This window comes from Hippocampus guttulatus, chromosome 2, assembly GCF_054856545.1.
Source record: "Hippocampus guttulatus isolate MCC_2025c chromosome 2, RoL_Hgut_1.0, whole genome shotgun sequence".
Lineage (NCBI taxonomy): Eukaryota > Metazoa > Chordata > Actinopteri > Syngnathiformes > Syngnathidae > Hippocampus > Hippocampus guttulatus.
The window spans coordinates 12,241,624-12,268,603 of NC_141262.1; the positions used below are offsets into that span (position 1 = coordinate 12,241,624).

At 43.7% G+C, this 26,980-nt stretch overlaps 1 protein-coding gene across 3 annotated transcripts in view; it reads left to right on the forward strand.

Moving 5' to 3' along the window:
• mid2 (midline 2) overlaps positions 1-26,980 on the forward strand; it is a 125,203-nt gene that overhangs the window by 84,460 nt on the left and 13,763 nt on the right. For all 3 annotated transcript variants that reach the window (XM_086136978.1, XM_086136972.1, XM_086136988.1), the window contains 5 exons: positions 2,416-2,523; positions 9,847-9,995; positions 11,507-11,634; positions 12,466-12,609; positions 18,494-18,655. In XM_086136978.1, coding sequence (XP_085993104.1) covers positions 2,416-2,523; positions 9,847-9,995; positions 11,507-11,634; positions 12,466-12,609; positions 18,494-18,655 — 691 coding nt within the window. The remainder of the gene's footprint in view (positions 1-2,415; positions 2,524-9,846; positions 9,996-11,506; positions 11,635-12,465; positions 12,610-18,493; positions 18,656-26,980) is intronic.

The following is a 26,980-nucleotide window of genomic DNA, read 5'->3' on the forward strand; positions in this document are numbered from 1 at the left end:
GTGCTGACTTGCTGTTACCAGCATTTCATGTGCTGTATTTTGGTTGACGGTACTTTGTGACTAAAATAATGCAGTGTCACCTTCGTGAGTATAAGTCACATTATCCAGGTTATATTTTTATACATTCTGGACTCTGCTTTTTCCAATTGTATTGTGCAGCAATTCAACACGGTAGCCTGAATAATTCAAGTCCTTGAGCCCACCACCATGCCCCATTATATCAAATCCATGTCAATGCGACCAACAGATAGCGGGGTTCAGCTCAGCAGCGGGACAGTTTTCAAACTTTGGTTTCCTCATGAGAATACGAGGTAAAGTTTTAGTAACATACACACGTTTGTAGTGCCGCTTGAAAAAACTTATTTGGGGATTTGTTCGGTGGTTAATTGGGCAGCGTTTGCTCGTCATGCAGCTGCCACCCTGACAAATGTGCCTGCTGAAGGCTGAATGGGCATAGCCGCGTCATTAAAATGCACATACAATTAGTCTTATTTATCTGTTGTCAACAGACTGTCTGAAAAAAATACAGCATAACAACAGAGATTACATTGAGACATCACACTATCAAGCTTGATTCAGTCGTGTCATTGTCTGCTGGTGAATGCTTCCTGTCAGCCATTAAAAAAAAGAAGAAAAAAAAGAATGTATGTCATTAGAACACCGTGCTGCAGATTAACTCAACCTCATGATTTGGCTGATTGCAACCCGAAGTAAATGGCATTCTTCTATGCAGAATAGTGGTGAAGATTGCACGACTGTTTGTGTCCTTTGTGTTGTGTTATTTTTGTTATTTTGACTTCAAAATGGCGCCGCGAGAGTGGCTGCCTTTCCAGCAGCTCCTATATTTTGTTGTTCTACTTCTTCCCTTCATAACTTTGCTGCTGTGAATTGGGAATTTCTCCATTGCGAGACTAATAAAGGTTTTCTTATCTTATCTTATTATATACGTTACTATTCAATGATTCCACTGACAATAATGTGCGACTGGGATTATTTTGGACTACGTTGATTTATTCCATCATATCTTGCCTTGTTAATCCTTTTAGCAAACGTTTTCATTTTGTCAGTGTTTCAGCGCACAAGTTCTCATGAGCTTTGCTTAGTAACCAGGGGAACATAGTCCTGATAAGTAATATGATTGTTTGCTACATGTCACAAAGCCGAAATTGTATATACATTTCGGGACAAAGTCTTTCTAAAGAGGATTATTCTTGCTTGTCAGAATTAGAATCAGATTTATTGGCCACCTATGGAAAAACACACGAAGAATTTACTTTTCCAGTTACAGCCCGTCATAATATAACATCAGCAGCAAGACAACAATGAGCAACATGGGGAGACACACCGGGAAGCCTGGTGGTTCACCCTTAAGCTCAATAGTTTGCATAGTTAATATATTTCAGGAATTGTAATATTTTATTTTGGGTATCGACATGTAAAAATATATTTTCAAAGCCACACTGAGAATGAAATATTTCATGTCAATACAAATTATAAGCGGTTATCATCCATTGGTTGACAAGTACAAGCCGGTGTACCTTCATGCCTTCATTTGAACGTGAAAACTACAGTATGCTGTTGCTTGTATTCTTTGGCATTTGACTCAGCATGACTCAGATTTGATCTTAGTTTTACTGTTTGGTGCCTTCTTCCATTTTGTTACTGATTTATTGCTTTATTGTTGTATTTACGGGCGGCCCGGTAGTCCAGTGGTTAGCACGTCGGCTTCACAGTGCAGAGGTACCGGGTTCGATTCCAGCTCCGGCCTCCCTGTGTGGAGTTTGCATGTTCTCCCCGGGCCTGCGTGGGTTTTCTCCGGGTGCTCCGGTTTCCTCCCACATTCCAAAAACATGCATGTCAGGCTGATTGGACGCTCTAAATTCTCCCTAGGTGTGAGTGTGGGCGTGGATGGTTGTTCGTCTCTGTGTGCCCTGCGATTGGCTGGCAACTGATTCAGGGTGTCCCCCGCCTACTGCCCGGAGATGGCTGGGATAGGCTCCAGCACCCCCCGCGACCCTAGTGAGGATCGAGCGGTTCGGAAAATGGATGGATGGATGTTGTATTTACGTTAGTTGCTCCATGTACAGCCTTTTGTATGCAGCGACAGCTGTTTGAAAGTGCTCTATAAATACAGTTGAGTTGAGAGTTGAGTTAACAATCGTTGCACCCTTTTAAAACCTTCATGAAATTGAAATTAAACCTTTTTTTTTTTACTGCAAAGATTTTGCAGAAATTCACCTAACATGGTCACTGAATTAGATCAAGATATCCCCACACAGTTCATTCTTAACATGAATATTTTATCAATAACAGTACTTTTACTGCCATTGACGACTGTAGAAGTCAAAGACCCATCATTTTATCTTGGCTGGTAGTGAATGAGTTTTAAAATTGTGCGTTTTTCTTCCTTCCCAGGTGAACACTGCCATTCACGAAGCCAAGTTGGTGGAGGAGTGTGACGAGCTGGTGGAGATCATCCGCCAGAGGAAGCAGGTCATTGCTGTGAAAATCAAGGAGTCCAAGGTAAAGTATTATTTTAATCATCGATCAGTAGGTATTTTTTTTTTCATTCAATCAATGAATTTGGATTTTTTTTTAAATCTGGATTCAAACACAGTACATTATTTCAAATTGTCAGTGCAGAAAATGTGTAAACTAATTTTTAATTTGTAATTTGGTGACTGGTTTTGTCTGTAACATGTCAGAAAAATATGGAAAAAATGTTGATCATTGTCCTCTGAAGTAAAAGATGTTTGCAAATGTCTTGAACACAAAGCTTATCAGTATACGTTTGATGAGAACTACAAAAATCTGAGAACTATTTATAGTTGAGACGTGTGTAAGATTCTTCGAATTGAAGAGGAGCAAACTTAAAGTGGATAAAATTGATCATTACATCACTACTCAGGACACTTTCATTATTCGAAGAAAACTTTTCCGGTAGAACAAGATATCGACAAAGAGCAAAGCTTTTCTGGGTCATAGATAAAGATAACGGGCGGCACAGAATTACACGCTTTAACCACTAAGTGATGCGTTGAATATTAAGATAAATTAAATGCGCTTCATGCCATCCCTGTAATCACAGATGTTGACAAATGGATGAAGTCAAGCTAAGATGGAAAAGGAGGGCAGTGGAAGGCTGGGCTAACCACAGCAATGATTCATTTGTTTCGTAATTACACCAAACAAGACAGTTTGCACACCAGTAGAGATGACTGATGACCTGCTTAGTTGAGGAGCAGAGACGAGAATAAATATTGCTGTCAAAAAACTGTGAATCTTGTTTCATCACAGAGCTTCCTTAGTGCAATTTTTGAATTGGGTTTAACCCTTTCATGCACCAATAATGATAACCTGTAACACAATAACCTGATAAACTGTCCACTGTAGTAACCGCTCTCCTTGAAAGGATTAATTCCCAGGCCTGCAATCAATAGACGCAGTTACACAATTCAGTAACAGCTACTAGAATGTGATTTATGGGGCATTTAGTGACTTGGAAAAACTATTGAAAAAAAGAGAGAGAGAGAATTGGATGGACATGGAGATTTAGAAATTCAGTTTTAATAAATGACACTTACTGGACACTTCAATCAAGGTGAGAGCTACACGTATATAGAAATATTTTGGGTGTTTTCAAATTCTGCTTGCCATTTCTGTATTTCTATTTTGGGAATAAGAGAATGACAAATTATTATTGACACCGGGCGGTACAGTGGTTAGTACGTCCGCCTCGCAGTGCAGAAGTGCAGGGTTCGATTCCGGCTCTGGCATCCTGTGTGGAGATTGCCTGTTCTCCCCGGGCCTGCGTGGGTTTTCTCCGGGTACTCCGCTTTCCTCCCACATTGCAAAAACATGCATGGCAGGCTGATTGAACACTCTAAATTGTCCTTCGGTGTGATTGTGTGTGTGAATGGTTGTTCGTCCACGTGTGCCCAACCAGTTCAGGGCGTCCCCCGCCTAATGCCCGAAGACAGCTAGGGTACGCTCCACGATGCCCGTGACCCTCGTGAGGATAAAGCAGCTCAGATAATGGATGGAAGGATTATTAACACCTCTCATTATAATGTAGTTGATTTCAATTCACACCAGTACAAACTGCAACAAAAAGAATACCTAAATTCAACACCCCAATTTCTCCGGATGCTGCATCAATAGTTGACTGAGGTTAAAAGTGTAAAGCGCTCGGAGTACCCGAGGTCGAAAAGCCCAGCCCAGCCCACCTAGCATTCCTTTCTTTGCAAAGGCAACCTCTTTTATAAACCAATTGGTTGGATGATGGATTGCAGAATATGAGTATCAATAGATATGCATATAATAAGGTACTTGCTTGCGAGCAGCTTTTCAAACACATCCATTGAAAATGTCGTGACACCCAAAGTCTTTTTTTCTCTTTGCCGCTGTAATGTTGAGGCCATGATAGACCGCAGGGGTAATTGTAAAAGAAGTCCAGTTTTAAAAGTCGTCGTGCAGGGACCGTGACCATGACATAATTGTGTCAGACTTGCTGAAGAAAGTGTTCATTTGTGCAACAGAGTAACAGGATTATGTAGGCATTGATCACAGTGTGTACAGCTGGGCAAGTTGCTCTCATTCTCTCTGTCACATCCTCTTAAGAACTCTGTTGCTCTCGAAGGAGAAGGTTTAATCTCTATTCCCGTGATGTGTGTGCCTTTATGTAACGTTCTTTATCCACCACCCCTCTCATTGTAAATTCCAAAATGTAAAAAAAAAAAAAATCAAACCAAAACTTTTATTGGGCCGTATTTGTGGTGGAACAAAGGGTACAATTTGTGCTCAAGCTGTGAATCTTTTGCGCGTTGGGGCACAGGTAGGAGCTGAGGGAAAACAAATTCACTTAGGTAACAAAAAAAAAACCAAAAAACAAAGAAAGAAAGAAAGAAAAAAGTTTGGGGTATATTTGTCGGAAAGTGGGTCAAAGAAGTTTGGAGTCGATGCCTCAGAATTTTGTCTGGTTCCAGTTCTCTCCGCAAACGTTTTGAACGTTCTGATGCTCTTGTCCCTAAGAGCCAAACTATGAAACTTTCAAGTCTATAGAAGAGTTTAAATACATCGTCATAAAATGAGGCTGACAAAAAGGAGCCGTTCTGTCTCTTGACGAATGAGGCTCAATATTACATCGACTTACAGCTACCTTTTGTGTGGAAATGTCACATTAATTATTGTCCTAATGGATTAAACCATTGTCTCATTACTGCTTCAGTCAGTCTTGTGCATCCCTGCCTTCTTTTCTCAACCTTTTATTCAATAATTTACTCTTTTAAAGCGTTCTTCCTGTAATAAGACAAAGCTGAGCCCCATCGTCTTTTATTTTCTGCTCTTGCACTTATACAGCATGCATGGCTACGTTCACACTGCAGGATGGTGCCCAATTCAGAATGTTTGTGAAAACCAATGTCGCCCTTCACATTGAAAAAACACACGCCGCTTCTTATGTGGACGGAATGCGTCCGTGAAGTGACATGCATGCTCACAAAACAAAACGCCACGCGGCACACTGTTTATGACTGTAAATGTGGCCCCTCGTGTAGGTCGAAATCTTCACGCATTTGTGACACGTTCAAGACCTTTGTCGTGTTTGGACATGAAAAAAGAATTCAGCGCCTTCTTTATTTATTTATTTATGTATTTTCACCTGTGGAGAATATTACCTCACGTTGGTGAGGGCTTGGTGTTAGAGAGCGCCAGTCTCAAACAACTGCAGTCATCATAATGGTGGCATGAGTTAGATTTTCAATCATTTGTTTAATTTGAAGTCCATTTTAGTGATCGCCCACGTGTGTGGCGTGACGCATAAACATGGTTGCTGGGCAACACTGATCAACGCTCACTCGCTTTTCTATCGATGCACCGGCTGCAAACATATTGATTAAATTACTTATATCAAAAACAAAATACAAAATCACATCCATCCATCCATTTTCCGATTTACCTCTGCACTGGGAGGCCGACGTGCTAACCACTGGATCACCGGGCCGCCATACAAAATTACATGTGCCTTAATTTGTACAACTTCTGGATGCGCAATACACGTTAATTTCACTTTTAAAGTGTGAGATCCCAACAGGCACGGGACAATTTGATGTTGAAGATTTGATTTTGATGACATATTGATGTTGAATAGACATCAGAAGCCCACTGGGATATTTTTCTCATGGAAATGTTTCATGAAAGCACCACGCTTTGGGAATTAGGGCCACTCTCAGACTTCAAAAAGCCATGCCTCTTAAATTGTTGTGTGTGCATCAGCTTCTCGCGGATAGTGGGTATGTCCGAAGTGTGGATGAGACAATCAGCGTACCTTGAAAGTGCGCGAGCCAGGCGTGCAACAAATTACTTAAGCGCAAACGGGCGAATTTGGACCAAAATTTTTAATTTGGGTTTGAAATAGACGGGTATCCTTTTGTGACACCAGTCTTCAAACTTTTCAAACACAGCTCATATGACATATTGTCCAATCAAACAACGCCGTCGCAGCGTCTTTTCTGCATGTGGTCACCGAGCTGCTCGGCTGGCGCTTATAGTGACGGCAGATTAGGATACACCAAGTGGAAGAGCAGATAACATTCGGTAGCCAGTTGACAACTCCATTAAGTCACCAGCTCAGAGCAGCTTCTAAGAGGGAGCAGCCTTTCCAGCAACATATAGCCAGTGCACATTAGGTAGTGCTTTGATTCTCCCAGAGCGTTTGATGACAAGCTCTTAACCAATCCTCACCCTGTCAGTTTTTTTTCCCCCCTAGAGTTTGTATTTGCATAATTCAAGTCTCAAAAGAAAATGAGAATTAAACCAAGTAATTTGTTGAGGTCATTTAAAGATTTATCTGTCAACGCTATCTCAATCCGATTGGATTGGTGATTAGTGCATTTGCATGTCACACAAACATGTTAAAATTACAACCTCCATCTTGGTACTGTCATAGATAGCTGATGAATTTTGTGCAACCGTCATACAATCAGTTAATCCACAATACGTCCTTCACAATTCTGATTGACTGACGCTGGTGTCTTAGGTGTAATCTTTCTTTCACCCTACGTCCGCTGGGATCATTTCGAGCCTACCGGTGACCCTGCGGGGATAAGACCTATTGAAATGGATGCCTTGATCTTTGTAATGCAAAACTATACAAAGTAATTTGACAATAACTGTACTGAGGCACAGAATGTTGCTTTAGCTCAGGGGTCGGGAACCTATGGCTCGCGAGCCATATGTGGCTCTTTTGATGATTGCATCTGGCTCGCAGACAAAACAAAATATTCTCGCTTGTTTAATCCATCTATAAATTTTTTACTGCCCATTTCCTGTTCAGGGCTTCAGTTGGCTACAGCAGCAATTTTGATTGAATAATACTGGCCTACGTTGGCCGTTGCTGCGGAAACAGGTAAACGCCCCCTTTTGAATCAGCCCGTTGGTCATAAACTCAAAGCTAATCTTAAACGAATAAGATGGCGAAAAGAAAAAAAGATGATGAGTATGGTAGACTTCAGGACGAATGGACCGAAGGATTCGCCTTTGTGAAGAGAACAGGTTCTGCGGTGTCTAATTTGTAATGACAAAATACCATCGATGAAACGGTCCAATGTAAAGCGGCACTTTGACACGCGCCATGCTACGTTCGCATCAAAATACCCTGCGAGGGACAGCGGAAAGGAAGCGTGCAAGCGACTGAGCAGGGTGCAAGCTAGCCAGCAGCAACCCCGCGTATAGATCCGGCAAGCTAAGTATAATTCCGCGAGTTTTGCTGGACTTTTAGCAATCGTGAGTAACGAAAAACCATTCACATTAATGGTATTATCACTAAATTATTTAAAAGAATACATTCAGAGGCTTATTATACTGACATTTTGTTGAATTCACTAGTTAAAATAGTTATTTATATAGATCAGAGGTGGGCAAACTACGGCCCGCGGGCCGAATCCGGCCCGTTGGTCTTTTTAATCCGGCCCGCCGAAAGTTGGTGCGCAATTAAGGTTCGATGTCAACGGCTGCATTCATTTCATTTGGACTTGTAATGACAGGCATTTCAACGCCAGGTGGCGCAGTTACTTGAATCTGAAGAGCATCGGGAGGGAGGGGGAGACAATACGGAAGCCCGCAATAGCGCCAAGTCAAGCAAATCCCGTTTGATATGAAGGAATAAGTGTGTCCGTGCCGCTATTTTCTATCATTGGATCCAAAACAGCGACATGCAAGTGACTCTTTATTGCAGTGAGTTTTACTGGAATAGCTAAAATTTTTATGTCCTGTAGATCATGGCATCCAAACGAAGAGGAACAGTAATGGCCGCGGAAGAGAATGTGAAGTGTATCTGATTAAATGAAGAGGGTTACAAAGTATGAAACATTCAGGAGACGCTTGGAGTATGAAAGACTCAAATCTACAAGACTTTGAAAAACGAGGAAGCGATTCTTGCTCAGTCCGATTCTGGCTGTTTCCATGCTCAGAGTGAATTGCTTGCGACTCGACGGACAGTCAAGTAAATAATAAACGTTTCCTGGAATGGTTTGACTGTTATCGTGCGAAAAACTTTACGCAAACTGGACCACTAATAAGAGAGCAATCGAGTTCCATAGCGCTAAGACTTCGAAGCGTCCCGTGGCTGGGTTCAAAAGTTTGTTGCACAACATCAGCTGAGCAACGCTGTCTTGTGTGGTGATCGAGGGGAGGTCAAGTTCGAGACAGTGAGTGAGTGGAAAGAAAGCCACCAGGTCTTTAACTCGTCTCATTTTGTAGCAAATAGTAACTAACTTTGTTAGATTTTGTCATATACCTGTCCTGTATGCTGCAGTTTTTGGACAATATATTGTTGCACTTTGTTGCTTGTGTTGTCACACATGTATGTTGTTAACATACTTGGACGTTCATACAGGACATATACCATAGTTGTTTCACTGTTCTCATTAAAAAAAAGTATGGTAATACTTTAATGATTTTGTTCTGATAATGTTTGGTATGGACTGTCAACATAGACCGTTTTTATATGTACCGTATCTTGTGCTGACCCGGCCCACCTGTCAAATTTAGAAATCAATGTGGCCCCCGAGCCAAAAAGTTTGGATGGATGGATGGATGGATGGTTCTCACTGAAATACATTTCCATATATTTTGCTTTTATGGCTCTCTTAGTGTGGGCGGCCCGGTAGTCCAGTGCTTAGCACGTCGACTTCACAGTGCAGAGGTTCAATTCCAGCTCCGGCCTCCCTGTGTGGAGTTTGCATGTTCTCCCCGGGCCTGCGTGGGTTTTCTCCGGGTGCTCTGGTTTCCTCCCACATTTCAAAAACATGCATGGCAGGCTGATTGAACACACTAAATTGTGCCTAGGTGTGAGTTTGAGCGCGCATGGTTGTTCGTCTCTGTGTGCCCTGCGATTGGCTGGGCACAGTTTCAATCTTTCTCGCTAGCAGAAAAAAAGAACTCACGCTGAACTCTAAAGCCTGCTTTTTAGGCAACACGTTCAAGAGGTCAGCACAAGAATGAGGAGCCAAGTGGTTCACCTCACCTCTCACCCAGAAACTGAACCTCTGTCCACCGGCTGCATTCTTTCTGCTTTCCTGCCTCGCCTGTCTCTGTCCTCATGTATTGTTGATCTCTGAGGGTTCGGTCACACCGCAGGGCGTGATGCCCAGTTCAGATTTTTTTGTTAAATCTGATGTCGCCTTCATATTCAAAAAAACAAATCCGGCTTCTCATGATAATAGGCAACGCAGGTAAACAGAATTAACTACCTGGACTGTGGAAGAGGTGATGGACTGTAATTTTGTGATAAATAGAAGAATGTAAGGAGTATTATGAAGATCTCAACATATAGTATTTGTCCTGCAGGTGATGAAGCTGCGTAAATTGGCCCAGCAGATTGCCAACTGCCGTCAGTGTCTGGAGCGCTCCAGTGCCCTCATCACACAGGCAGAACAGAGCCTGAAGGAAAACGACCACGCCCGCTTCCTTCAGACCGCCCGAAATGTGTCTGAAAGGTGAGTGATGGACACATTCACTGATCATTTTCATCGTCTGAGGAGAGGTCATCTGTTTTCACATGTTTGATTTGGCTGAACTTGCTGGGTAAACATTCTCGCAGACTTCTGGTGGTGACAGTGTTGCAGTGCTCCACATTTTGTTTTAGATTGTAAATACCGTATTTTCACGACCATTCGGCACACCGTATGGTTGGGCGCAGTCTCATTAACGGGTGCTATTTCTATATTTGACACATAGACAAAACGCACTGTATTATTGGGCGCAGTTTTACAGTGGTAAAACATACGCCAGTTTAAGCATACGGCATGCATGCGCGCACGCTAAAAACACATTAGCTTGAAGCATACGGTAGCATGCCTAGACATACGGATACACGCTAAAAACACGTTTTTAAAAAGGCAACGGAAGCAAAACTGAGTTGGGTTGTATTTTATTCAGCCATCGTACAATGTACTCACGTTTTTCGATTAATCATCTCCCAGAAATCCATCAAAGTCCTCATCTTCTGTATCAGAATTGAACAATTGTGCAAGTACCGGTAATCCATCAAAAACGCCGGGTTCCCTCTCATTGTCAGAGTCACTCTCATTGCCATGTGGCTCCACAGAAATGATGCCAGCTTTGCCAAAAGCTCGAACAACAGTGCAAGCAGACAAGTTCGTCCAAGCAGCCACAATCCATTCGCAAATTGTGGCGTAACTCGCCCGGCGCTGCCTCTCACTCTTTGTAAAGTTGTGTTTGCCATCGATCATCCATTGTTCCCATGCCGCTCGCAACTTTACTTTGAACGCCCGGTTGATGCCGATGTCCAGCGGTTGGAGTTCTTTAGTCAAGCCTCCGGGAATGACGGCAAGCTCAGAGTTCATTTGCTTGACTTGGTTTTTCACCGCTGCTGTGAGATGGGCACGCATGCCAAAAGCATAACCGATGGCTTGAAGTTTGAACTGAGCTTCGTAGGCGTGTCTCTTTGTAGAATTTATTTTCGGGGGTTCTTAGAAACCAAAACCGAAGTTGTTTTGCAATAATGCACATAGCCACACTTTATACAGGTGTTGGTACCTGCTTGGGGCGTCCCTTTAGCGTCCACTTACACGCCCACCCTTCACTCATTGGCGGACTTCTTCGCCGCATGCCTGTCCTCACTCACGTCCGCCTTTTCTCTCTCTCTCCATATATGTATATATACACGCCCACCCTTCACTGATTGACCGACTTCTTTGCTGCACGGCTGTCCACACTCACTTCCGCCTTTTCTCTATATAAACAGCGTGTCGGCTGTCAGTCAGGTTTTGGAACTCAGCGCATACACAAGACGCTCCACATCATAAGGCGTCCTGTCCATTTTGGAGAAAATTTAAGACTTTTACTGGCGCCTTATAGTCGTGAAAATACGGTAGTCGTTTTTATGTATAGATGGAGCTATTCCAACTGCTGGTTGATGCTTTCAAAATTTCTACTTTTTCAATCTACTGCTGGCTTTCTTTGTCTCTGCTGAATTCGCCGCCAGAGTTGCCATGGCGACGGCCTCCTCCCAGGTACTCATTCCTGATGTCAATCTGAATGAAGCTTTCGACAACTTTGCCCTGGACTTTTCGAGAGAGAAGAAGATTCTGGAAGCCCTTGATTACCTAACAGGTAGATTTTTCAATGTCTCTCTCTTTTTCTCGCTCTTTATATATACTGTATATTATACATTTTCAAATCTTTAAATGGCCTCACCCCCTCTGACCTGAACTCCTCCGCCCCGATGCGCCTGCCCAGTGCATCAGACTAGACACTATTAGCGGTACCAAGAACTAAGTGGAGGCTCAGAGCGGATCGAGCCTTTTCCGTTGCTGGTCCCTCTCTTTGGAATGACCTCCAACTGAACGTTTAGCCATCCCCCTCATTGCCCATCTTTAAAACTCGTCTTAAAACTCAATTTTGTTCTTTGGCTTTTGACTTAACATGAGACTTGATTTTTAGTTTTACTGTTTTAGTGCTTACTACTGTCTTTGTTATTAATTTGTTTTATTGTTTGATGTTTTACAAATTATTTTTGCTCCACGTACAGCACTTTGTATAGAGAGGTGGTTGTTTTAAAGTGTTCTATAATACAGTTCAGTAGATAGAAAGATAGATCTAGCTACCTATCTCTATATGAATGTACATACACATATGGAATTTAATATACCCAAAAAGGTAAGCAGTAACCTTCACAACGATATTGAAGGACACTGTAATATAGTGATTTACCAATATGTTAATTATTAGGTTTGCAGTAATGTAGAATTATATTGCAGTTTAACACGAGTGGTAAATCTTGATAATTTATCCCCACCAAAGAATATTAAGTATCCGCCATAGTGGAGAGTTACAAAAATCCAGTATCCATGAATGAATGAATAAATAAGCAAATGTCATTGTCATTGTCTTCATGCAATGCCATGTATTGTTCACTGACTGTTCAACGACTGTCCCATGCAGCACCAAGCCCGCCATCCATCCGAGACGAGTTGTGCACAGCGTCTCACGACACCATCACTGTTCACTGGACATCTGAGGACGAGTTCAGCGTCACCTCGTATGAGCTGCAGTACACCATATACACTGGCCAAACTAATTTCATCAGTAAGTCATGTGACACAAACACACACACACACACACACACACACACACACACACGCACACACACACATTTAATTCACTCCTGACTCCAAGACCTCTGAAAAAGAATTTGGGAAGATGACGTGAACCTTGCCATCGCGAGTACAGACGTGGACTGCTGGTGATAGCACCATTTAATAAAACTAAGAATTTTTTAGGTGGGACAAATCAAATTAGCATGAAATTGAACATGATTTTGGGGATGCGAGGATTCCGCCTAATAGCAACAATATACACATCGTAATATTTCCTTACGCTACATGGTTTTCTCAGCCAGCAACTTCCAAACACATATCACCTCCTCATAAATTCCCGAAAAATGTTGGCAAGTAATAAGTAAACATCAGCTGATGAAGAAGATTTGCACATTTAAAATATAACAAAGGTTTGACGTTTTGGGTTTTATTTAGCATTTAAAGCAACAGCAGGCAGCAATTTTGTCCACAAAAATATGGCTAGCAGTTAGAATTGGCTCTGACAAAACACAAAAGCATTCTGTCTGGTCCAACAATATACACTACCAAAATTCATGATCTTGGCTTAACGAGTCATCAGTGCACCAATGGAATGACAAACTTGTAACATGTTGTTACTTTAGTTACTCATTTTTTGTTTCTCCATACACACTGCAACAAATGTTTGCTCCATCGGTGAATGAAATTATATTTAGCCCTATGTGGGGGAAGAAACAAAATGAATGTGAAAGTCTGAGTGGATAATGGTTGTAATGGAGGTAAAATACCTCTTACTGAGGATGACGTGATTATTCTACATAGTTTGGCACACTCATTCGCGTTATACACACACACACACACACACACACACACACACGCACACACACACACACACGACTGTACTTCTCGACTTTAATCTCCTGCTTTTATGCCTTCATCCTCCTTGCTTTCCTCGTGAGCAGTCCCGGCTTTTCTCCATCCACCATGAAAGTGGAGTGCCCTGGCCCGTTTGAAACATCAGGATACATTTCAACTCTGTGACTTAGACATTCAGCCTCGTGCTGCCATACAGTCCTGCGAGATTCACAGCCGACATTGAGAAAGACAGAAACCATTAGGCCTCCCGTGCCACTCTGGTTTCTACCATTGTAAACATTCAAAGAGGCTAAACGCTTCCATTGGAGCACTGATCTCTTTCCGAGCATCGTCTCAGTCCTCCTGGGGGCAACAAGAGGTGGAATTGAGTGGCCTTGTAAGAACTGTCTGTGCAGAGTCATGTAAGCACAGCACAGAATAAAAAAACAAGTGACTACAGGTGCTATTCAAATTGAAAACTAAATCACAAACAAAGCAGACCAAAGAACAGAGGTGGGCAATTTACAAAATTTTGCCAATCCATCATTCGTCAATGGCCTGGGTGTCCCGTCCATCATCGTGAGACTGTCACTTTTTCAAGCCAAACTGTAATCAGTCTGTGAATCCACCAATGTATTTTCTCAGACACCCTCCTCATCATCATCATCTTCTTCTTCTTCTGTCTTTAGGTGGTTGGCAAAGAACTTCTGGAATGGAGTTTGAGTCTGCATCATACACAACCTCCTATTTAACCTTCCTCTTTCCAAAAATAACAATTGAAATTTAAAACTTAACTTACAAGAATTACTCTGGAAAAAATGTCTCTGGTATTCAAAGTTACTTTCTGATCTCTTAGCTCATTAATTGTACATTTTAATAGATGCTCTAGTGTTTCTTTGGCTCATACCGCCACCTGCAAACATAGTCAATGCAGGCTACTCGAGGACACCGATATAAGCCTGTCATTGCCTGTTTTAACCCACTAAAATAAAACACACGCGAGATCGGCGGGGCATGTTTCAGGCAGTCGTCAGTGACATAGGCGTCCCTCAGTGACAGACCGATAGGTTTGTCGGGACTTGACGCAGTTAATGACGATTACACTGACAGACGACGTCATTTGTCAGAAAACTGGGCGGACAGACCCCTTCGGTCAGTACTGACGGAATGCCACCCTCTGCAAAAGAGACCTTGCATTCTGAATATGTGTGTGTGTGTGGGGGGGGGGGGTTCTCGTAACATTAAGATTTACAAGCTTCAAAACAAACATTAGCAGTGAGTCAGCTTTGATGCTGCTACTAATACTGATCAATGCTGAGTACCCCCTTCCCCCCCAAAAAGACTTCACCAATCATCGTTCGGATCAGCACCAAAAGAAATCACATCTTTGATGGAAGTAATGAAAAATGCATGCAGTGGCTTATTAATTGATCAAGGTCTAAAATTGCTTATGACCCAGATTTGAACCATATTTTTTTTTCCGCCCTCCTAAGTCTGCTTTTCACTTTCGGTTACCAATCTGCATGGTCTTTCTTCTAAACTGCCCAACACCAAATTCTATGTATTTAGTTTATTTAATCGTATCAAGAAAACAACATACTGCCTTTTTAACAAGGGTTCTTTTTCAGATGATTTCCAAGCGTGGTTTCTCCTGTTGAATATCAAAGCCCCTAAAATGTGAACATTATTTTAAATTTGCAGCCTGTTATTTGGACCAATGAGTTAATTTCTCCCCCACTTCAAGTATAAGACCTAATACATTATAATAGAAACCTTATTTAATAACACAACATCGCATTTCCAAGAGAACTTCACTGTAGGCCATCTTACCAACAAATAGTGATAAAATCAAAAAAAAAAAATCTCTACCACGGTGATAGTTGTGTCCACATTTGTTCCCTGTGGTGCTTTTCCCATCAGAATCCAACTTTAAAACTCATGACGCCATCATCTTGAAACTGAATCGCCAATTTAAATGGCCTGCTTTTTTTTGCTTTGTTTTGTTTTCATACACCAAGCTGCTGACTCCTACGGCCGCTGCCTTTAATGTGTATCCCTTGCCTCCGTCTGACTACAGGTGAAAAGGCCTGGTCCTTATTAGTGTTAGAATAGCTCTGGGTTTTTAGATTTTTTTATGTGCCTTCTTTCATAGAACCTCAACTCCCCCATGTGATAATGTGTGACCAATTCACAATTAGGATTCTGGTGACGATTTATATTCCTGCTTTTGATGTGCACCTGCATTTTCTCTCGCACGTACCTGTGCAAAAAGACAAATAACGTGTTGAATTCACCGAGACCTACAAAATATTTATTTTAACCGTAGATTTCACAACATTCAAAATCAACAATACTTGCTCTGACAAAATACAGCAAACCTTCAGTTTTAAGATTTTTTGTTGTTGTTGTTGTTTGTAATTTGTGGCCAACATGCAGAACAAGCAACGTTTGAACACTAGCTACCAAGACCCGCTTATGTTCATTCAAGTTTGCTGTTGTTACACAGAACAGAAATCCTATTTCGCAGAGCGACAATCATTAGCACACGTCTATGGTTGCTTACACGTACACGATACCAGCTCGAACGCAGCGTTGCGTCACCAAAGAAGAGTCGCCGTCGTCTCCAAGGGTAGCTATCATGTGTTCCGCTCATATCATCTCTCTCGTGCACTCATTTTTCTTTCCCGTCGCCCAGTTTCTTGCTGCTGCATCTTACTTTGAAGCCACAGTGTTTTACAAAGCTGTGGAGCTGATGACAGGAAGCTCTTTTGTTCACGAGATGTGATTAAAAAAGAAACAAAAAAAAAACTGCTGCCTACCAATCTAAATTGATTCAGCCAAAAGGTACAATTGAGTGCCAGAACAGCACAAAAACACTTTCCTCACATTTTCTCTTTGCAAACATTCCATCGCATAACCTTTTTTTCATCCCATGTTACATGAATAATAATAATAATTATGAGGGAAAACTAGAGTATATCAGTGGCCGACATTCAAATGATTAAGTGAAGCACCATTTCTTCATCTCAGTCGCTTCTAAATAACTCGCCATCTAAGAGTTCCCTTCCCTCATCCATTCTTAAAAGCCTCTCACATTTAATGGCCTTATTTGCGTCCTGTGAAGTATTTATATTTACAAGAAGACACTCTGCTATTACTTATGCATGTATGTTGTTGCCACCCTGCTCAATAATTCATGAAGTCCCCAGAAGGTTTGAAGTCAGGATTGTTCCCAGAGTTCCGGATTTCACACCGCAGGGAAATATTGAAGAAACAGAGTGATGAAGATGAATTGTTACTGTCATTTGAACTGTATACTACAATGAGTAATCCCAATTCTAAGGCCATTTGACAAAATGCTTTGTTTTATTTGCAATTGCAAATTCCGTGGGAATCATGAGAGGGGCTCGTTGACAAGCTGGCTAATAATGTAGTTCACTGATATTGTCAAGGGCGGCCAGTGGTCCAGTGGTTAGCGCATTGACTTCGCAGTGCACAGGTCGTGGGTTCGATTCCGGCTCCAGCCGTCCTGTGTGGAGTTTGTATGTTCTCCCTGGTTTTCTCTGGTACTTCGGTCTCCTCCCACATTCCAAAAACATGAATGGCAGGTTCATGGAACACTCTAAATTGTCCCGAGGTGTGAGTGTGAGCGTGGATGGTTGCTGGTCTCTGTGTAGCCTGCGATTGGCTGGCAACCGGTTCAGGGTGTCCCCCTGCCTACTGCCCGGAGACATCTGGGACAGGTTCCAGCACCCCCCACTGCCCTTGTGAGGATAAAGCGGATTGGAAAATGAATGGATGGATGATATTGTCGACTGAGAGCAACAGCTCGAGAAAAATATTATTTCATTAACAAAAGACACAATTGGGGCATTTGTTTGGTGCCTCCTTTATTTCTGATCCTACAAAGAGTTGTCGGCAACTCCGAGTTTGTGTGTGGAGTTAACGTGTCTTCTCACTACTTACATGGCTTTTCTCTGGCAACTCCGCTTCCATCCAATTTCCAAGAACCTATATTGCAGGTTATTGAAGGCTCTAAATTGTCCAAAATAGCGACAAGCCCCCGCCTCTTAAGCCCATGCGAGGCGACGGTGTTTGCGAAAGTGGTGAATGTTGATTTTATTTTGTATTTATTGATTTATTTATTTGGTCGGAGTTTGTTCAAGGTCCAAAACAATCGCAAAGATGTTCACCCACAGTTTTAATGTTTGCAAGCAGATTTTCTTGTCGCAACGAAATTTTGAACACGTTTGCGACCATTAAAACCGCGGGCAAACGTCTTCACCCATTGTCAGCTGGCATAAATTCCAGCTCCCCTGTAGCCCTGACAACGTAACTGAATGGATGGATGAACCTTGTAAATTTAAAGGATTTTTTTTTTTTTTTTTTGTATCTTAGATATATTGAAGATAGTCTTGACATCCAAAACGTAACTGCTTTAAAATCACATAAGCACATTGACATGGTGAGAAAGTCACGGTTAAAATATGAGTGGCATCGCTGCGAAAAGTGAATTACAAGAGGCACATGGCATTGATTCAGTTTAGTTATACGAGAAAACCCTCTGCCTCGACGACGAGAGGTCATGTGAGCCTGGCCTTCCTTTCCAGACATTTGAACATGACAAGCTTTCACATTCTTTCACCCTCAGGCTCGTAGTGCGCACTGCACACTTCCCCCCGTCGTATCTCTGTCTCCTGTTGTTAAGGCGTTCAAGACTCACGATAATGAGCGTAACAAAGTCAGCCCTGGGCAGGGACGCGTGACATGTTAAACCTGACGCAAAGGTAATGGGACGGATCAGTATGTGCACATAAATGTTGCAGAACACCTGAGGCCGTAGGCTCACCAAGCTTTTGCACGGTTTGATGACTCGTTGCCCCTCGAGGGGGAAAAAAAATAATAACACAAGTCTGGGTAAAGTCGGGGCAGATTGTTGTGTTGTGCCCCATTGGCAGTCAAAGAGAACTGCTCCACTTAACCTTCATTGTGAGCATAACACGTCGCTTAGGGAGTTTGTTCTTTTCTGCGTGTGCCAGGTTTGTACAACTCTGCTGACAGCTGGATGATTGTGCCCAACATCAAGCAGAACCACTACACGGTGCACGGCCTGCAGAGTGGCACGCGCTACGTCTTCTTCGTCAAGGCTATCAACCAGGCAGGAAGCCGCAACAGTGAGCCGACCCGCCTCAAAACCAACAGTAAGTCATCTGACACTTGTCTGCGGCTTCTCTATGAATATTTACAAGCCTTATTAGTTTGGTTTTTGATAGCTGATGCCACACACAACTGTTCTAGTTTGTACTTTTCTGCAAAGCCCACAGTGGCAGTGGCTTTCAGGTGCTTTTCGACAATCGCAGTTTTCTCCTTCGGTTGAATGGTTGGTGCTAATAAAGGTTATCTTCAAGTTGCTTTTCATGATCTTACGTTTGAGCCCATTGTTTTGGACCTGCCGTAATTTCTGGGCTAAAAATGGCTATGTTTTTCACATGCTTTGAACCCTTCAACTTCAACAATTACCTGGCCAATTTCTGGATTTTTACGGTTTAATGAGGTTCATGCTTCAGGGTTCATCCCAGTTCTCCCTAGCCTGAGCCAGATGAATAAAATGAATAATTTCTCCATAGTATCAATCTGGAACTGCTCCAGTGTGATCTGCTTGGGAAAAGAGGGAACTCAATACAATACTTCATGTTGATTGTGCGATGCGTCAACCTGTGCATGCCTCCCTAAACTTTTGTTTTGACCAATCCTGGCGACGGATGAAAACGTCACCGGGAGACCAGCTGAGTTCCTTTATCTCAATGATTGGCACGGATGGCATCGTGGCATTGAGTGACAGTGTCGTTTTTGCAACATAACTATGCGGATAACGGGCGTCTTAACACAGCCTTCATTTTTGGAATAAAGCCGAGAAAAGTTTTAGTCACAGCCGCATATCGCACCCACTTCGTCGCATTCATCTCTGACTGTCACAAATCAAGAAAGCTTCTTGACAGCCTTTATTTTCCAGATAATTTAGAAAAGTCACCTAAAAAAAAACAAGTTGTTTCACACAAGCCACTACTAGAGGAGATAACACAAAACTGTTTAAGTATATCATTTCCTCTTTTCATATGTTACAGTATTGCATCTTTTATATTTCACGTTGACCAGCGACATTCTCACACCGGCGCACTTAACGGCGCACCGAAAATAATACGGCGGAAATGATGGAAATAATAAAACGGTGCTACAGAAAATAGCATGAACTTTGAACAGTAACCACAGCACCACCACAAATTGAACATTTGTAATTCTCACCAATATTATAAACTGCAATGTAAGTAATCCAAGGCCACCCCGGAAACAAACACAACACTGTTCTTTCTATTCTAAGGCCACACACTCTATAGTGCTGAAGGATGCAGAGTTAAAAACTGGTGCCACATCGCCGATTTTGGATGTTAAATTGCAAAAGTAGTTCAGTGAAGCTTAAATGGAGTTGATATGATGACTCCTCTGCGCGCCTGTCAGCAGTTGAGCTGCCGCATTGGGGATTAACCATAATCTGAACACACTGCTGAGTAAAAACAACATGAAACGCAAAAAGAAAAAGTTGCATTTAGAAGCCACTTCAAAGTTTTTCAGACTTTTCTTGAAATAACAAAATAAACATTTTTTTAATTGCAGTCAAACCTCTCAAACCAAAAACTTTTTATCCCACTGGTTGAGCTCAGACACGTTTACAGTGATTTTTTCAGATTAAAAAGTAATGTTTTATATGTACTGATGTTCTCACTTACAAATGCTGAGGTAAATAGCCAAAGTACCTGGTCCTGAAGATGACCTAGTCATCAAGGTCGATCACGTTGATGACAAATTGTCCTTTTCATTCAAAACAACATAAATCCAAACTGAAATGACATTTCTGTTTTCATATGGATTAAAATAAATAGTTCAATAAGGCAAAACATGAACCCTCTCACAAATCCAAAACAAAAATATCAGGAAGGGGTTAAGAACGTTTTTCCATTTAAATAAAAACACAAAGAACCACAAGAAAGAAGAAAATATATATTGGGATTTCACACTTCTCGCGCATGCAAAAGACACCCAAAAGTGTCTGCTTGAATGACAAACATTCAAATGAGCACAAAAGGAATAAATCCACAGTACAACTGAGTGATAAAAATGAACATATTTTCTCTGACGGTGAATTTTTTGGGCCATCTCTACAGGCTGTCTGTGTATCATTGGGATGAGGACAAGTCCCAGACAGACACTGGATTAGATATTTTTTCCTCTCCCTGGTCTGAAAAGGGGTTTAATGATACATACAGGGTGCTGAAAAATAATTTATAAATATATTTTAGAATATCATATAAAATATTGGTGGGTCCCGACTGGGCCTACACAGATTTCTGTCGGGGCTCAGCGGTACCCCCCGCGCCCCACCTCTTAGTTTAGTGCTGCGGCAACATTGGTCCTAGACTTCGCGAGCTGACCTACCTAAAACGAATAGTGAAGTAAAACATTTTTCACTTTAGGCTGACCTGACACGTGGTAGGCGGCAACCTCATTATAACAATGAATGGCCATTCGACTGTGCACTGAGCGCGGCTTGCACCGTACTACCAAAGTAACCTCAACCTTATCTGATCTTGGAAAGGGCCGTAATTATTTGTGGGCCACAAAGAGAGAACTCCTGCTATATATAGTATAGTAGACAGTATATATTTTAACAGTGACTGAATTGAAATGCCAAATTGTTTCTGACATCAGAGGCATTTCAGGCACATTTGTACAGAAAGTATTTGGGCAATTAAAATTGGGCAACTAAAAACTTAAACCTCCTTTCTGCTTTGGTCAATTCAATTTCATTTTGATGTAATTAATAAAATCAGTTCATTTGATGTAAAATTTCCAAATCTAATTTCCCTCACAGATTGGATAAAGCACCTGTCACTTTGTGTTGTGTTTGAACCGTAATGATTTTATGAGTTCAGCTAAATTCAAAAAGCTTTTACATACGAAAGATTTTATTGATTAAACAGCAGGGAAATTAATTCTGCTCTGTTGTATAAAACAAATTAGTTTTCTTTTTTTTTTTTATTAAATCTGCAACTGTTGTTGATTACCTCTCAAACATTAACAGCCTTTTCGGCAATCATTGATGAATGGCAAATGAAGATGGTGATATATGAAATGATTTCTAATCCAGAATGTGAGTTGAGTTCAAAGTGGTTCTAAATTGTTCTTGATGGAGATGAAAGTCCATTACAGGCAATATAATGTGTGTGTGTGTGTGTGTGTGTGTGTGTGTGTGTGTGTGTGTGTGTGTGTGTGTGTGTGTGTGTGTGTGTGTGTGTGTGTGTGTGTGTGTGTGTGTGTGTGTGTGTGTGTGTGTGTGTGTGTGTGTGTGTATATATATCCATCCATCCATCCATCATCTACCGCTTATCCGGGGCCGGGTCGCGGGGGCAACAGCTTTAGCAGGGAAGCCCAGACTTCCCTCTCCCTAGCTACTTCTTCCAGCTCTCCCCGGGGGATCCCGAGACGTTCCCAGGCCAGCTGGGTGACATAGTCTCTCCAGCGTGTCCTGGGTCTTCCTCGGGGTCTCCTCCCGGTGGGACATGCCCGGAACACCTCACCAGGGAGGCGCTCAGGGGGCATCCGAATCAGATGCCCAAGCCACCTCATCTGGCTCCTCTCGATGTGGAGGAGAAGCGGCTCGACTCTGAGCCCCTCCCGGATGACCGAGCTTCTCACCTTATCTCTAAGGGAGAGCCCGGACACCCTGCGGAGAAAACTCATTTCGGCCGCTTGTAGCCGGGATCTCGTTCTTTCGGTCACGACCCATAGCTCGTGACCATAGATGAGGGTTGGAACGTAGATCGACCGGTAAATTGAGAGCTTCGCCCTTTGGCTCAGCTCCTTCTTCACCACGACAGACCGATACAACGTCCGCATCACAGCAGACGCTGCACCGATCCGCCTGTCGATCTCCCGCTCCCTCCTGCCCCCACTCGTGAACAAGACCCCAAGATACTTGAACTCCTCCACTTGGGGCAAGATCTCCTCCCCGACCCGGAGGGGACACTCCACCCTTTTCCGACTGAGGACCATGGTTTCAGATTTGGAGGTGCTGATCCTCATCCCAACCGCTTCACACTCGGCTGCGAAATGCTCCAGTGAGAGTTGGAGAGCCCTGTTTGAAGGAGCCAACAGCACCACATCATCTGCAAAAAGCAGGGATGCAATACTGAGGCCCCCAAAACGGATCCCCTCAACGCTTCGGCTGCGCCTAGAAATTCTGTCCATAAAGGTTATGAACAGAATCGGCGACAAAGGGCAGCCTTGGCGGAGTCCTACCCCCACTGGAAACGATTCCGACTTACTGCCGGCAATGCGAACCAAACTCTGACATCGGTGGTATAGTGACCGAACAGCCCGTATCAGGGGGTTCGGTACCCCATACCCACGAAGCACCCCCCACAGAACTCCCCGAGGGACACGGTCGAACGCCTTCTCCAAGTCCACAAAACACATGTAGACTGGTTGGGCGAATTCCCACATACCCTCGAGGACCCTGCTAAGGGTGTAGAGCTGGTCCACTGTTCCACGGCCGGGACGAAAACCACACTGCTCCTCCTCAATCTGAGGCTCGACTTCCTGACGGACCCTCCTCTCCAGCACCCCTGAATAGACCTTACCAGGGAGGCTGAGGAGTGTGATCCCTCTGTAGTTGGAACACACCCTCCGGTCCCCCTTTTTAAAAAGAGGGACTACCACCCCGGTCTGCCAATCCAGAGGCACTCTCCCTGTTGACCACGCGATGTTGCAGAGGCGTGTCAACCAGGACAGCCCCACAGCATCCAGAGCCTTGAGGAACTCCGGGCGGATCTCATCCACCCCCGGGGCCTTGCCACCGAGGAGCTTTTTAACCACATCGGTGACTTCAACCACAGAGATAGGAGAGCCCACCTCAGAGTCCCCAGGCTCTGCTTCCTCCAAGGAAGGCGTGTTGGTGGAGTTGAGGAGGTCTTCGAAGTACTCTGCCCACCGATTCACAACGTCCCGAGTCGAAGTCAGCAGCGCCCCATCCCCACTGTACACAGTGTTAGTGGTGCACTGCTTCCCCCTCCTGAGACGTCGGATGGTGGACCAGAATTTCCTCGAAGCCGTCCGGAAGTCGGCTTCCATGGCCTCACCGAACTCTTCCCACGCTCTGGTTTTTGCCTCGGCGACCACCGAAGCTGCGTTCCGCTTGGCCAGTCGATACCCGTCAGCTGCCTCTGGAGTCCCACAGGCCATAAAGGCTCGATAGGACTCCTTCTTCAGCATGACGGCATCCCTTACTGCTGGTGTCCACCAGCGAGTACGGGGGTTGCCGCCACGACAGGCACCAACCACCTTACAGCCACAACTCAGATTGGCCGCCTCAACAATAGAGGCGCGGAACATGGTCCACTCGGGCTCAATGTCCCCCGCCTCCCCCGGAACATGGGAAAAGCTCTGTCGGAGGTGGGAGTTGAAACTCCTTCTGACAGGGGATTCCGCCAGACGCTCCCAACAAACCCTCACAATACGTTTGGGTCTGCCAGGACGGACCGGCATCTTCCCCCACCAGCGGAGCCTACTCACCACCAGGTGGTGATCAGTTGACAGCTCCGCCCCTCTCTTCACCCGAGTGTCCAGAACATGCGGCCGCAAATCCGATGATACAACTACAAAGTCGATCATCGAACTGCGGCCTAGGGTGTCCTGGTGCCAAGTGCACATATGGACACCCTTATGTTTGAACGAGGTGTTCGTTATGGACAGTCCGTGACGAGCACAGAAGTCCAATAACAAAACACCACTCGAGTTCTGATCGGGGGGGCCGTTCCTCCCAATCACGCCCCTCCAGGTCTCACTGTCATTGCCCACGTGAGCATTGAAGTCCCCCAGCAGAACAAGGGAGTCCCCAGCAGGAGTACTCTCCAGCACACCCTCCAAGGACTCCAAAAAGGGTGGGTATGCTGAGCTGCTGTTTGGTGCATATGTACAAACAACAGTCAGGACCCGTCCACCCACCCGAAGGCGGAGGGAGGCAACCCTCTCGTCTACCGGTGTGAACCCCAATGTACAGGCACTGAGCCGGGGGGCAATGAGTATGCCCACACCTGCTCTGCGCCTCTCACCTTGAGCAACTCCAGAGTGGAAGAGAGTCCAACCCCTCTAAAGAGAACTGGTACCAGAACCCAGGCTGTGTGTGGAGGCAAGTCCGACTATATCCAGTCGGAAATTCTCTGCCTCACACACCAGCTCGGGCTCCTTCCCTGCCAGAGAGGTGACATTCCATGTCCCAAGAGCTAGCTTCTGCAGCCGAGGATCGGACCGCCAGGGTCCCCGCCTTTGGCTGCCGCCCAGCTCACATTGCACCCGACCCCTTTGGCCCCTCTCATGGGTGGTGAGCCCATGGGAAGGGGGACCCACGTTGCCTCTTCGGGCTGTGCCCGGCCGGGCCCCATGGGTGTAGGCCCGGCCACCAGGCGCTTGCCAACGAGCCCCACCTCCAGGCCTGGCTCCAGAGGGGGGCCCCGGTGACCCGCGTCCGGGCAAGGGAAACCTTGGTCCATATATTTTTCTCTTCATAAGGGGTCTTTGAGCCGTGCTTTGTCTGGCCCCTCACCTAGAACCTGTTTGCCATGGGTGACCCTGCCAGGGGCATAAAGCCCCAGACAACTTAGCTCCTAGGATCATTGGGACACACAAACCCCTCCACCACGGTAAGGTGACGACTCACGGAGGGGTGTGTATATATATATATATATATATATATCATTATATACACACACACACCGTATTTTCCGCACGAAAAGGCGCACTGGATTATGAGGCGCACCTTCAATGAATGGCATATTTTGTAATCTTTTTCATATATTGGACGCACTGGGTTATAAGGCGCAATCTACAATACATCCACTAGATGGAGCTACGCTCCTTCTGTTCGACTCGAGAGGCGTTCATGACCGCCTCTGAAAAAGATAAATTAAAGAATACTTCATTGAAACTACGAAAATTGAAAATAATGCATCAAAACAGAAAATCAAAGCGAGGAAATCACAAAATAAATTCTATAGCCCCCACTCCCTACAGAATTTATTTTGGCATTTCCTTGAGCGTAGCTCCAACAGAACGATTAGATGCCAGGAAAATTAGGAGACTGGACTGTCTCAGAAGTGTTTATTTATTCCTTTGTCGTGTAATGTATTCACAAACGAGGAAATCACAAAATAAATTCTGTAGGGGACTGTAGAATGTATATTGTGATTTCCTCCCTTGATTTTCGATTTTGATGCATTGTTTTCAATTTTAGTAGTTTCATTGAAGGAATCGTTAATTTATGTTTTTCGGAGGCGATCATGAACGCCTCTTGAGTCTAACGGAAGAAGAGAAGGCACAGAGACGGAGAAAGACGTACCTGTATTTGTTGAGACTGTGAAAACCATGAATAAAGTGTGCGTTTTAAAAAAACAACACCACAGCTCTCCTTTTTTCGGAGCTGCAACAAAAAATTATTTAATAAAGCAGCGACACAGTTCACTGAACCAATAGCAAGGTATAACATTGTAAGCATGTCTCCAGCAAGGAGCCATCTTGGGGGTCGACATATTACTGTAATGACCATACACAAGGGGCACCGGATTTTAAGGCGCGCTGGGAGCTTTTAAGAAAATGGAAGAATTTTCGGTGCTCCTTATCATGCGGAAAATACGGTACCGGTATATATATATATATATATATATATATATATATTATCATTATTATTATTATGCTCCCCTTCCTCACCCCTGTGTGAGATGCTGCTCTCTGTCATGTTCAGTTTCATTTTATTTATGCATTTATTTATTTATTTATTAGCATAAACGTGGATTAGAGCGGCAATGCGACATGCGACCAGGGAACATTTTGAGGTGAAATTTGGGCTATCTTCTACTTTCTGCCAATGATTTTCATCACTGTGCAGCCACAATAAGAAAAGCAAAGGTGGTGTACATGTATACACTACAAAAGTATTGCGATGCATATCTCATCCTACAAAAACACTTTCAGTTCGACTACTTCCAGTTCTGTAGAAACAGACAGGAAAATGCCCTATTATGTTCTAGCATGATAAACCAAAGTCCATTTAGGCCTGCTCGGATGAATTCGACATCAAAGTACCTGAGCAGACCACATACAGTCCCGCATACTTGATAATGCAGTTGTATGTTTTCAGCCTCGTGCTTCTATTTACCCTATGATGTATTTTAGAATTCCCTTTTCAAATGTTCCCACAAAGAGGCATCATAAAACACCCCTGGCAATAAAGGCTTCCTTTATTTGCATTATAACGGTTAGTCTTACGGTTAGCTGGCCAAAATAAAACCTCTCCTCTCACATGAACACTTTGAAACAGTAATTCATGCCTTTGTCACATCCCGGCTCGATTACTGCAATGCCCTTTACTTTGGAGTCCGCCAGTCCTCCATTAAGCGCCTTCAGCTGGTCCAGAATGC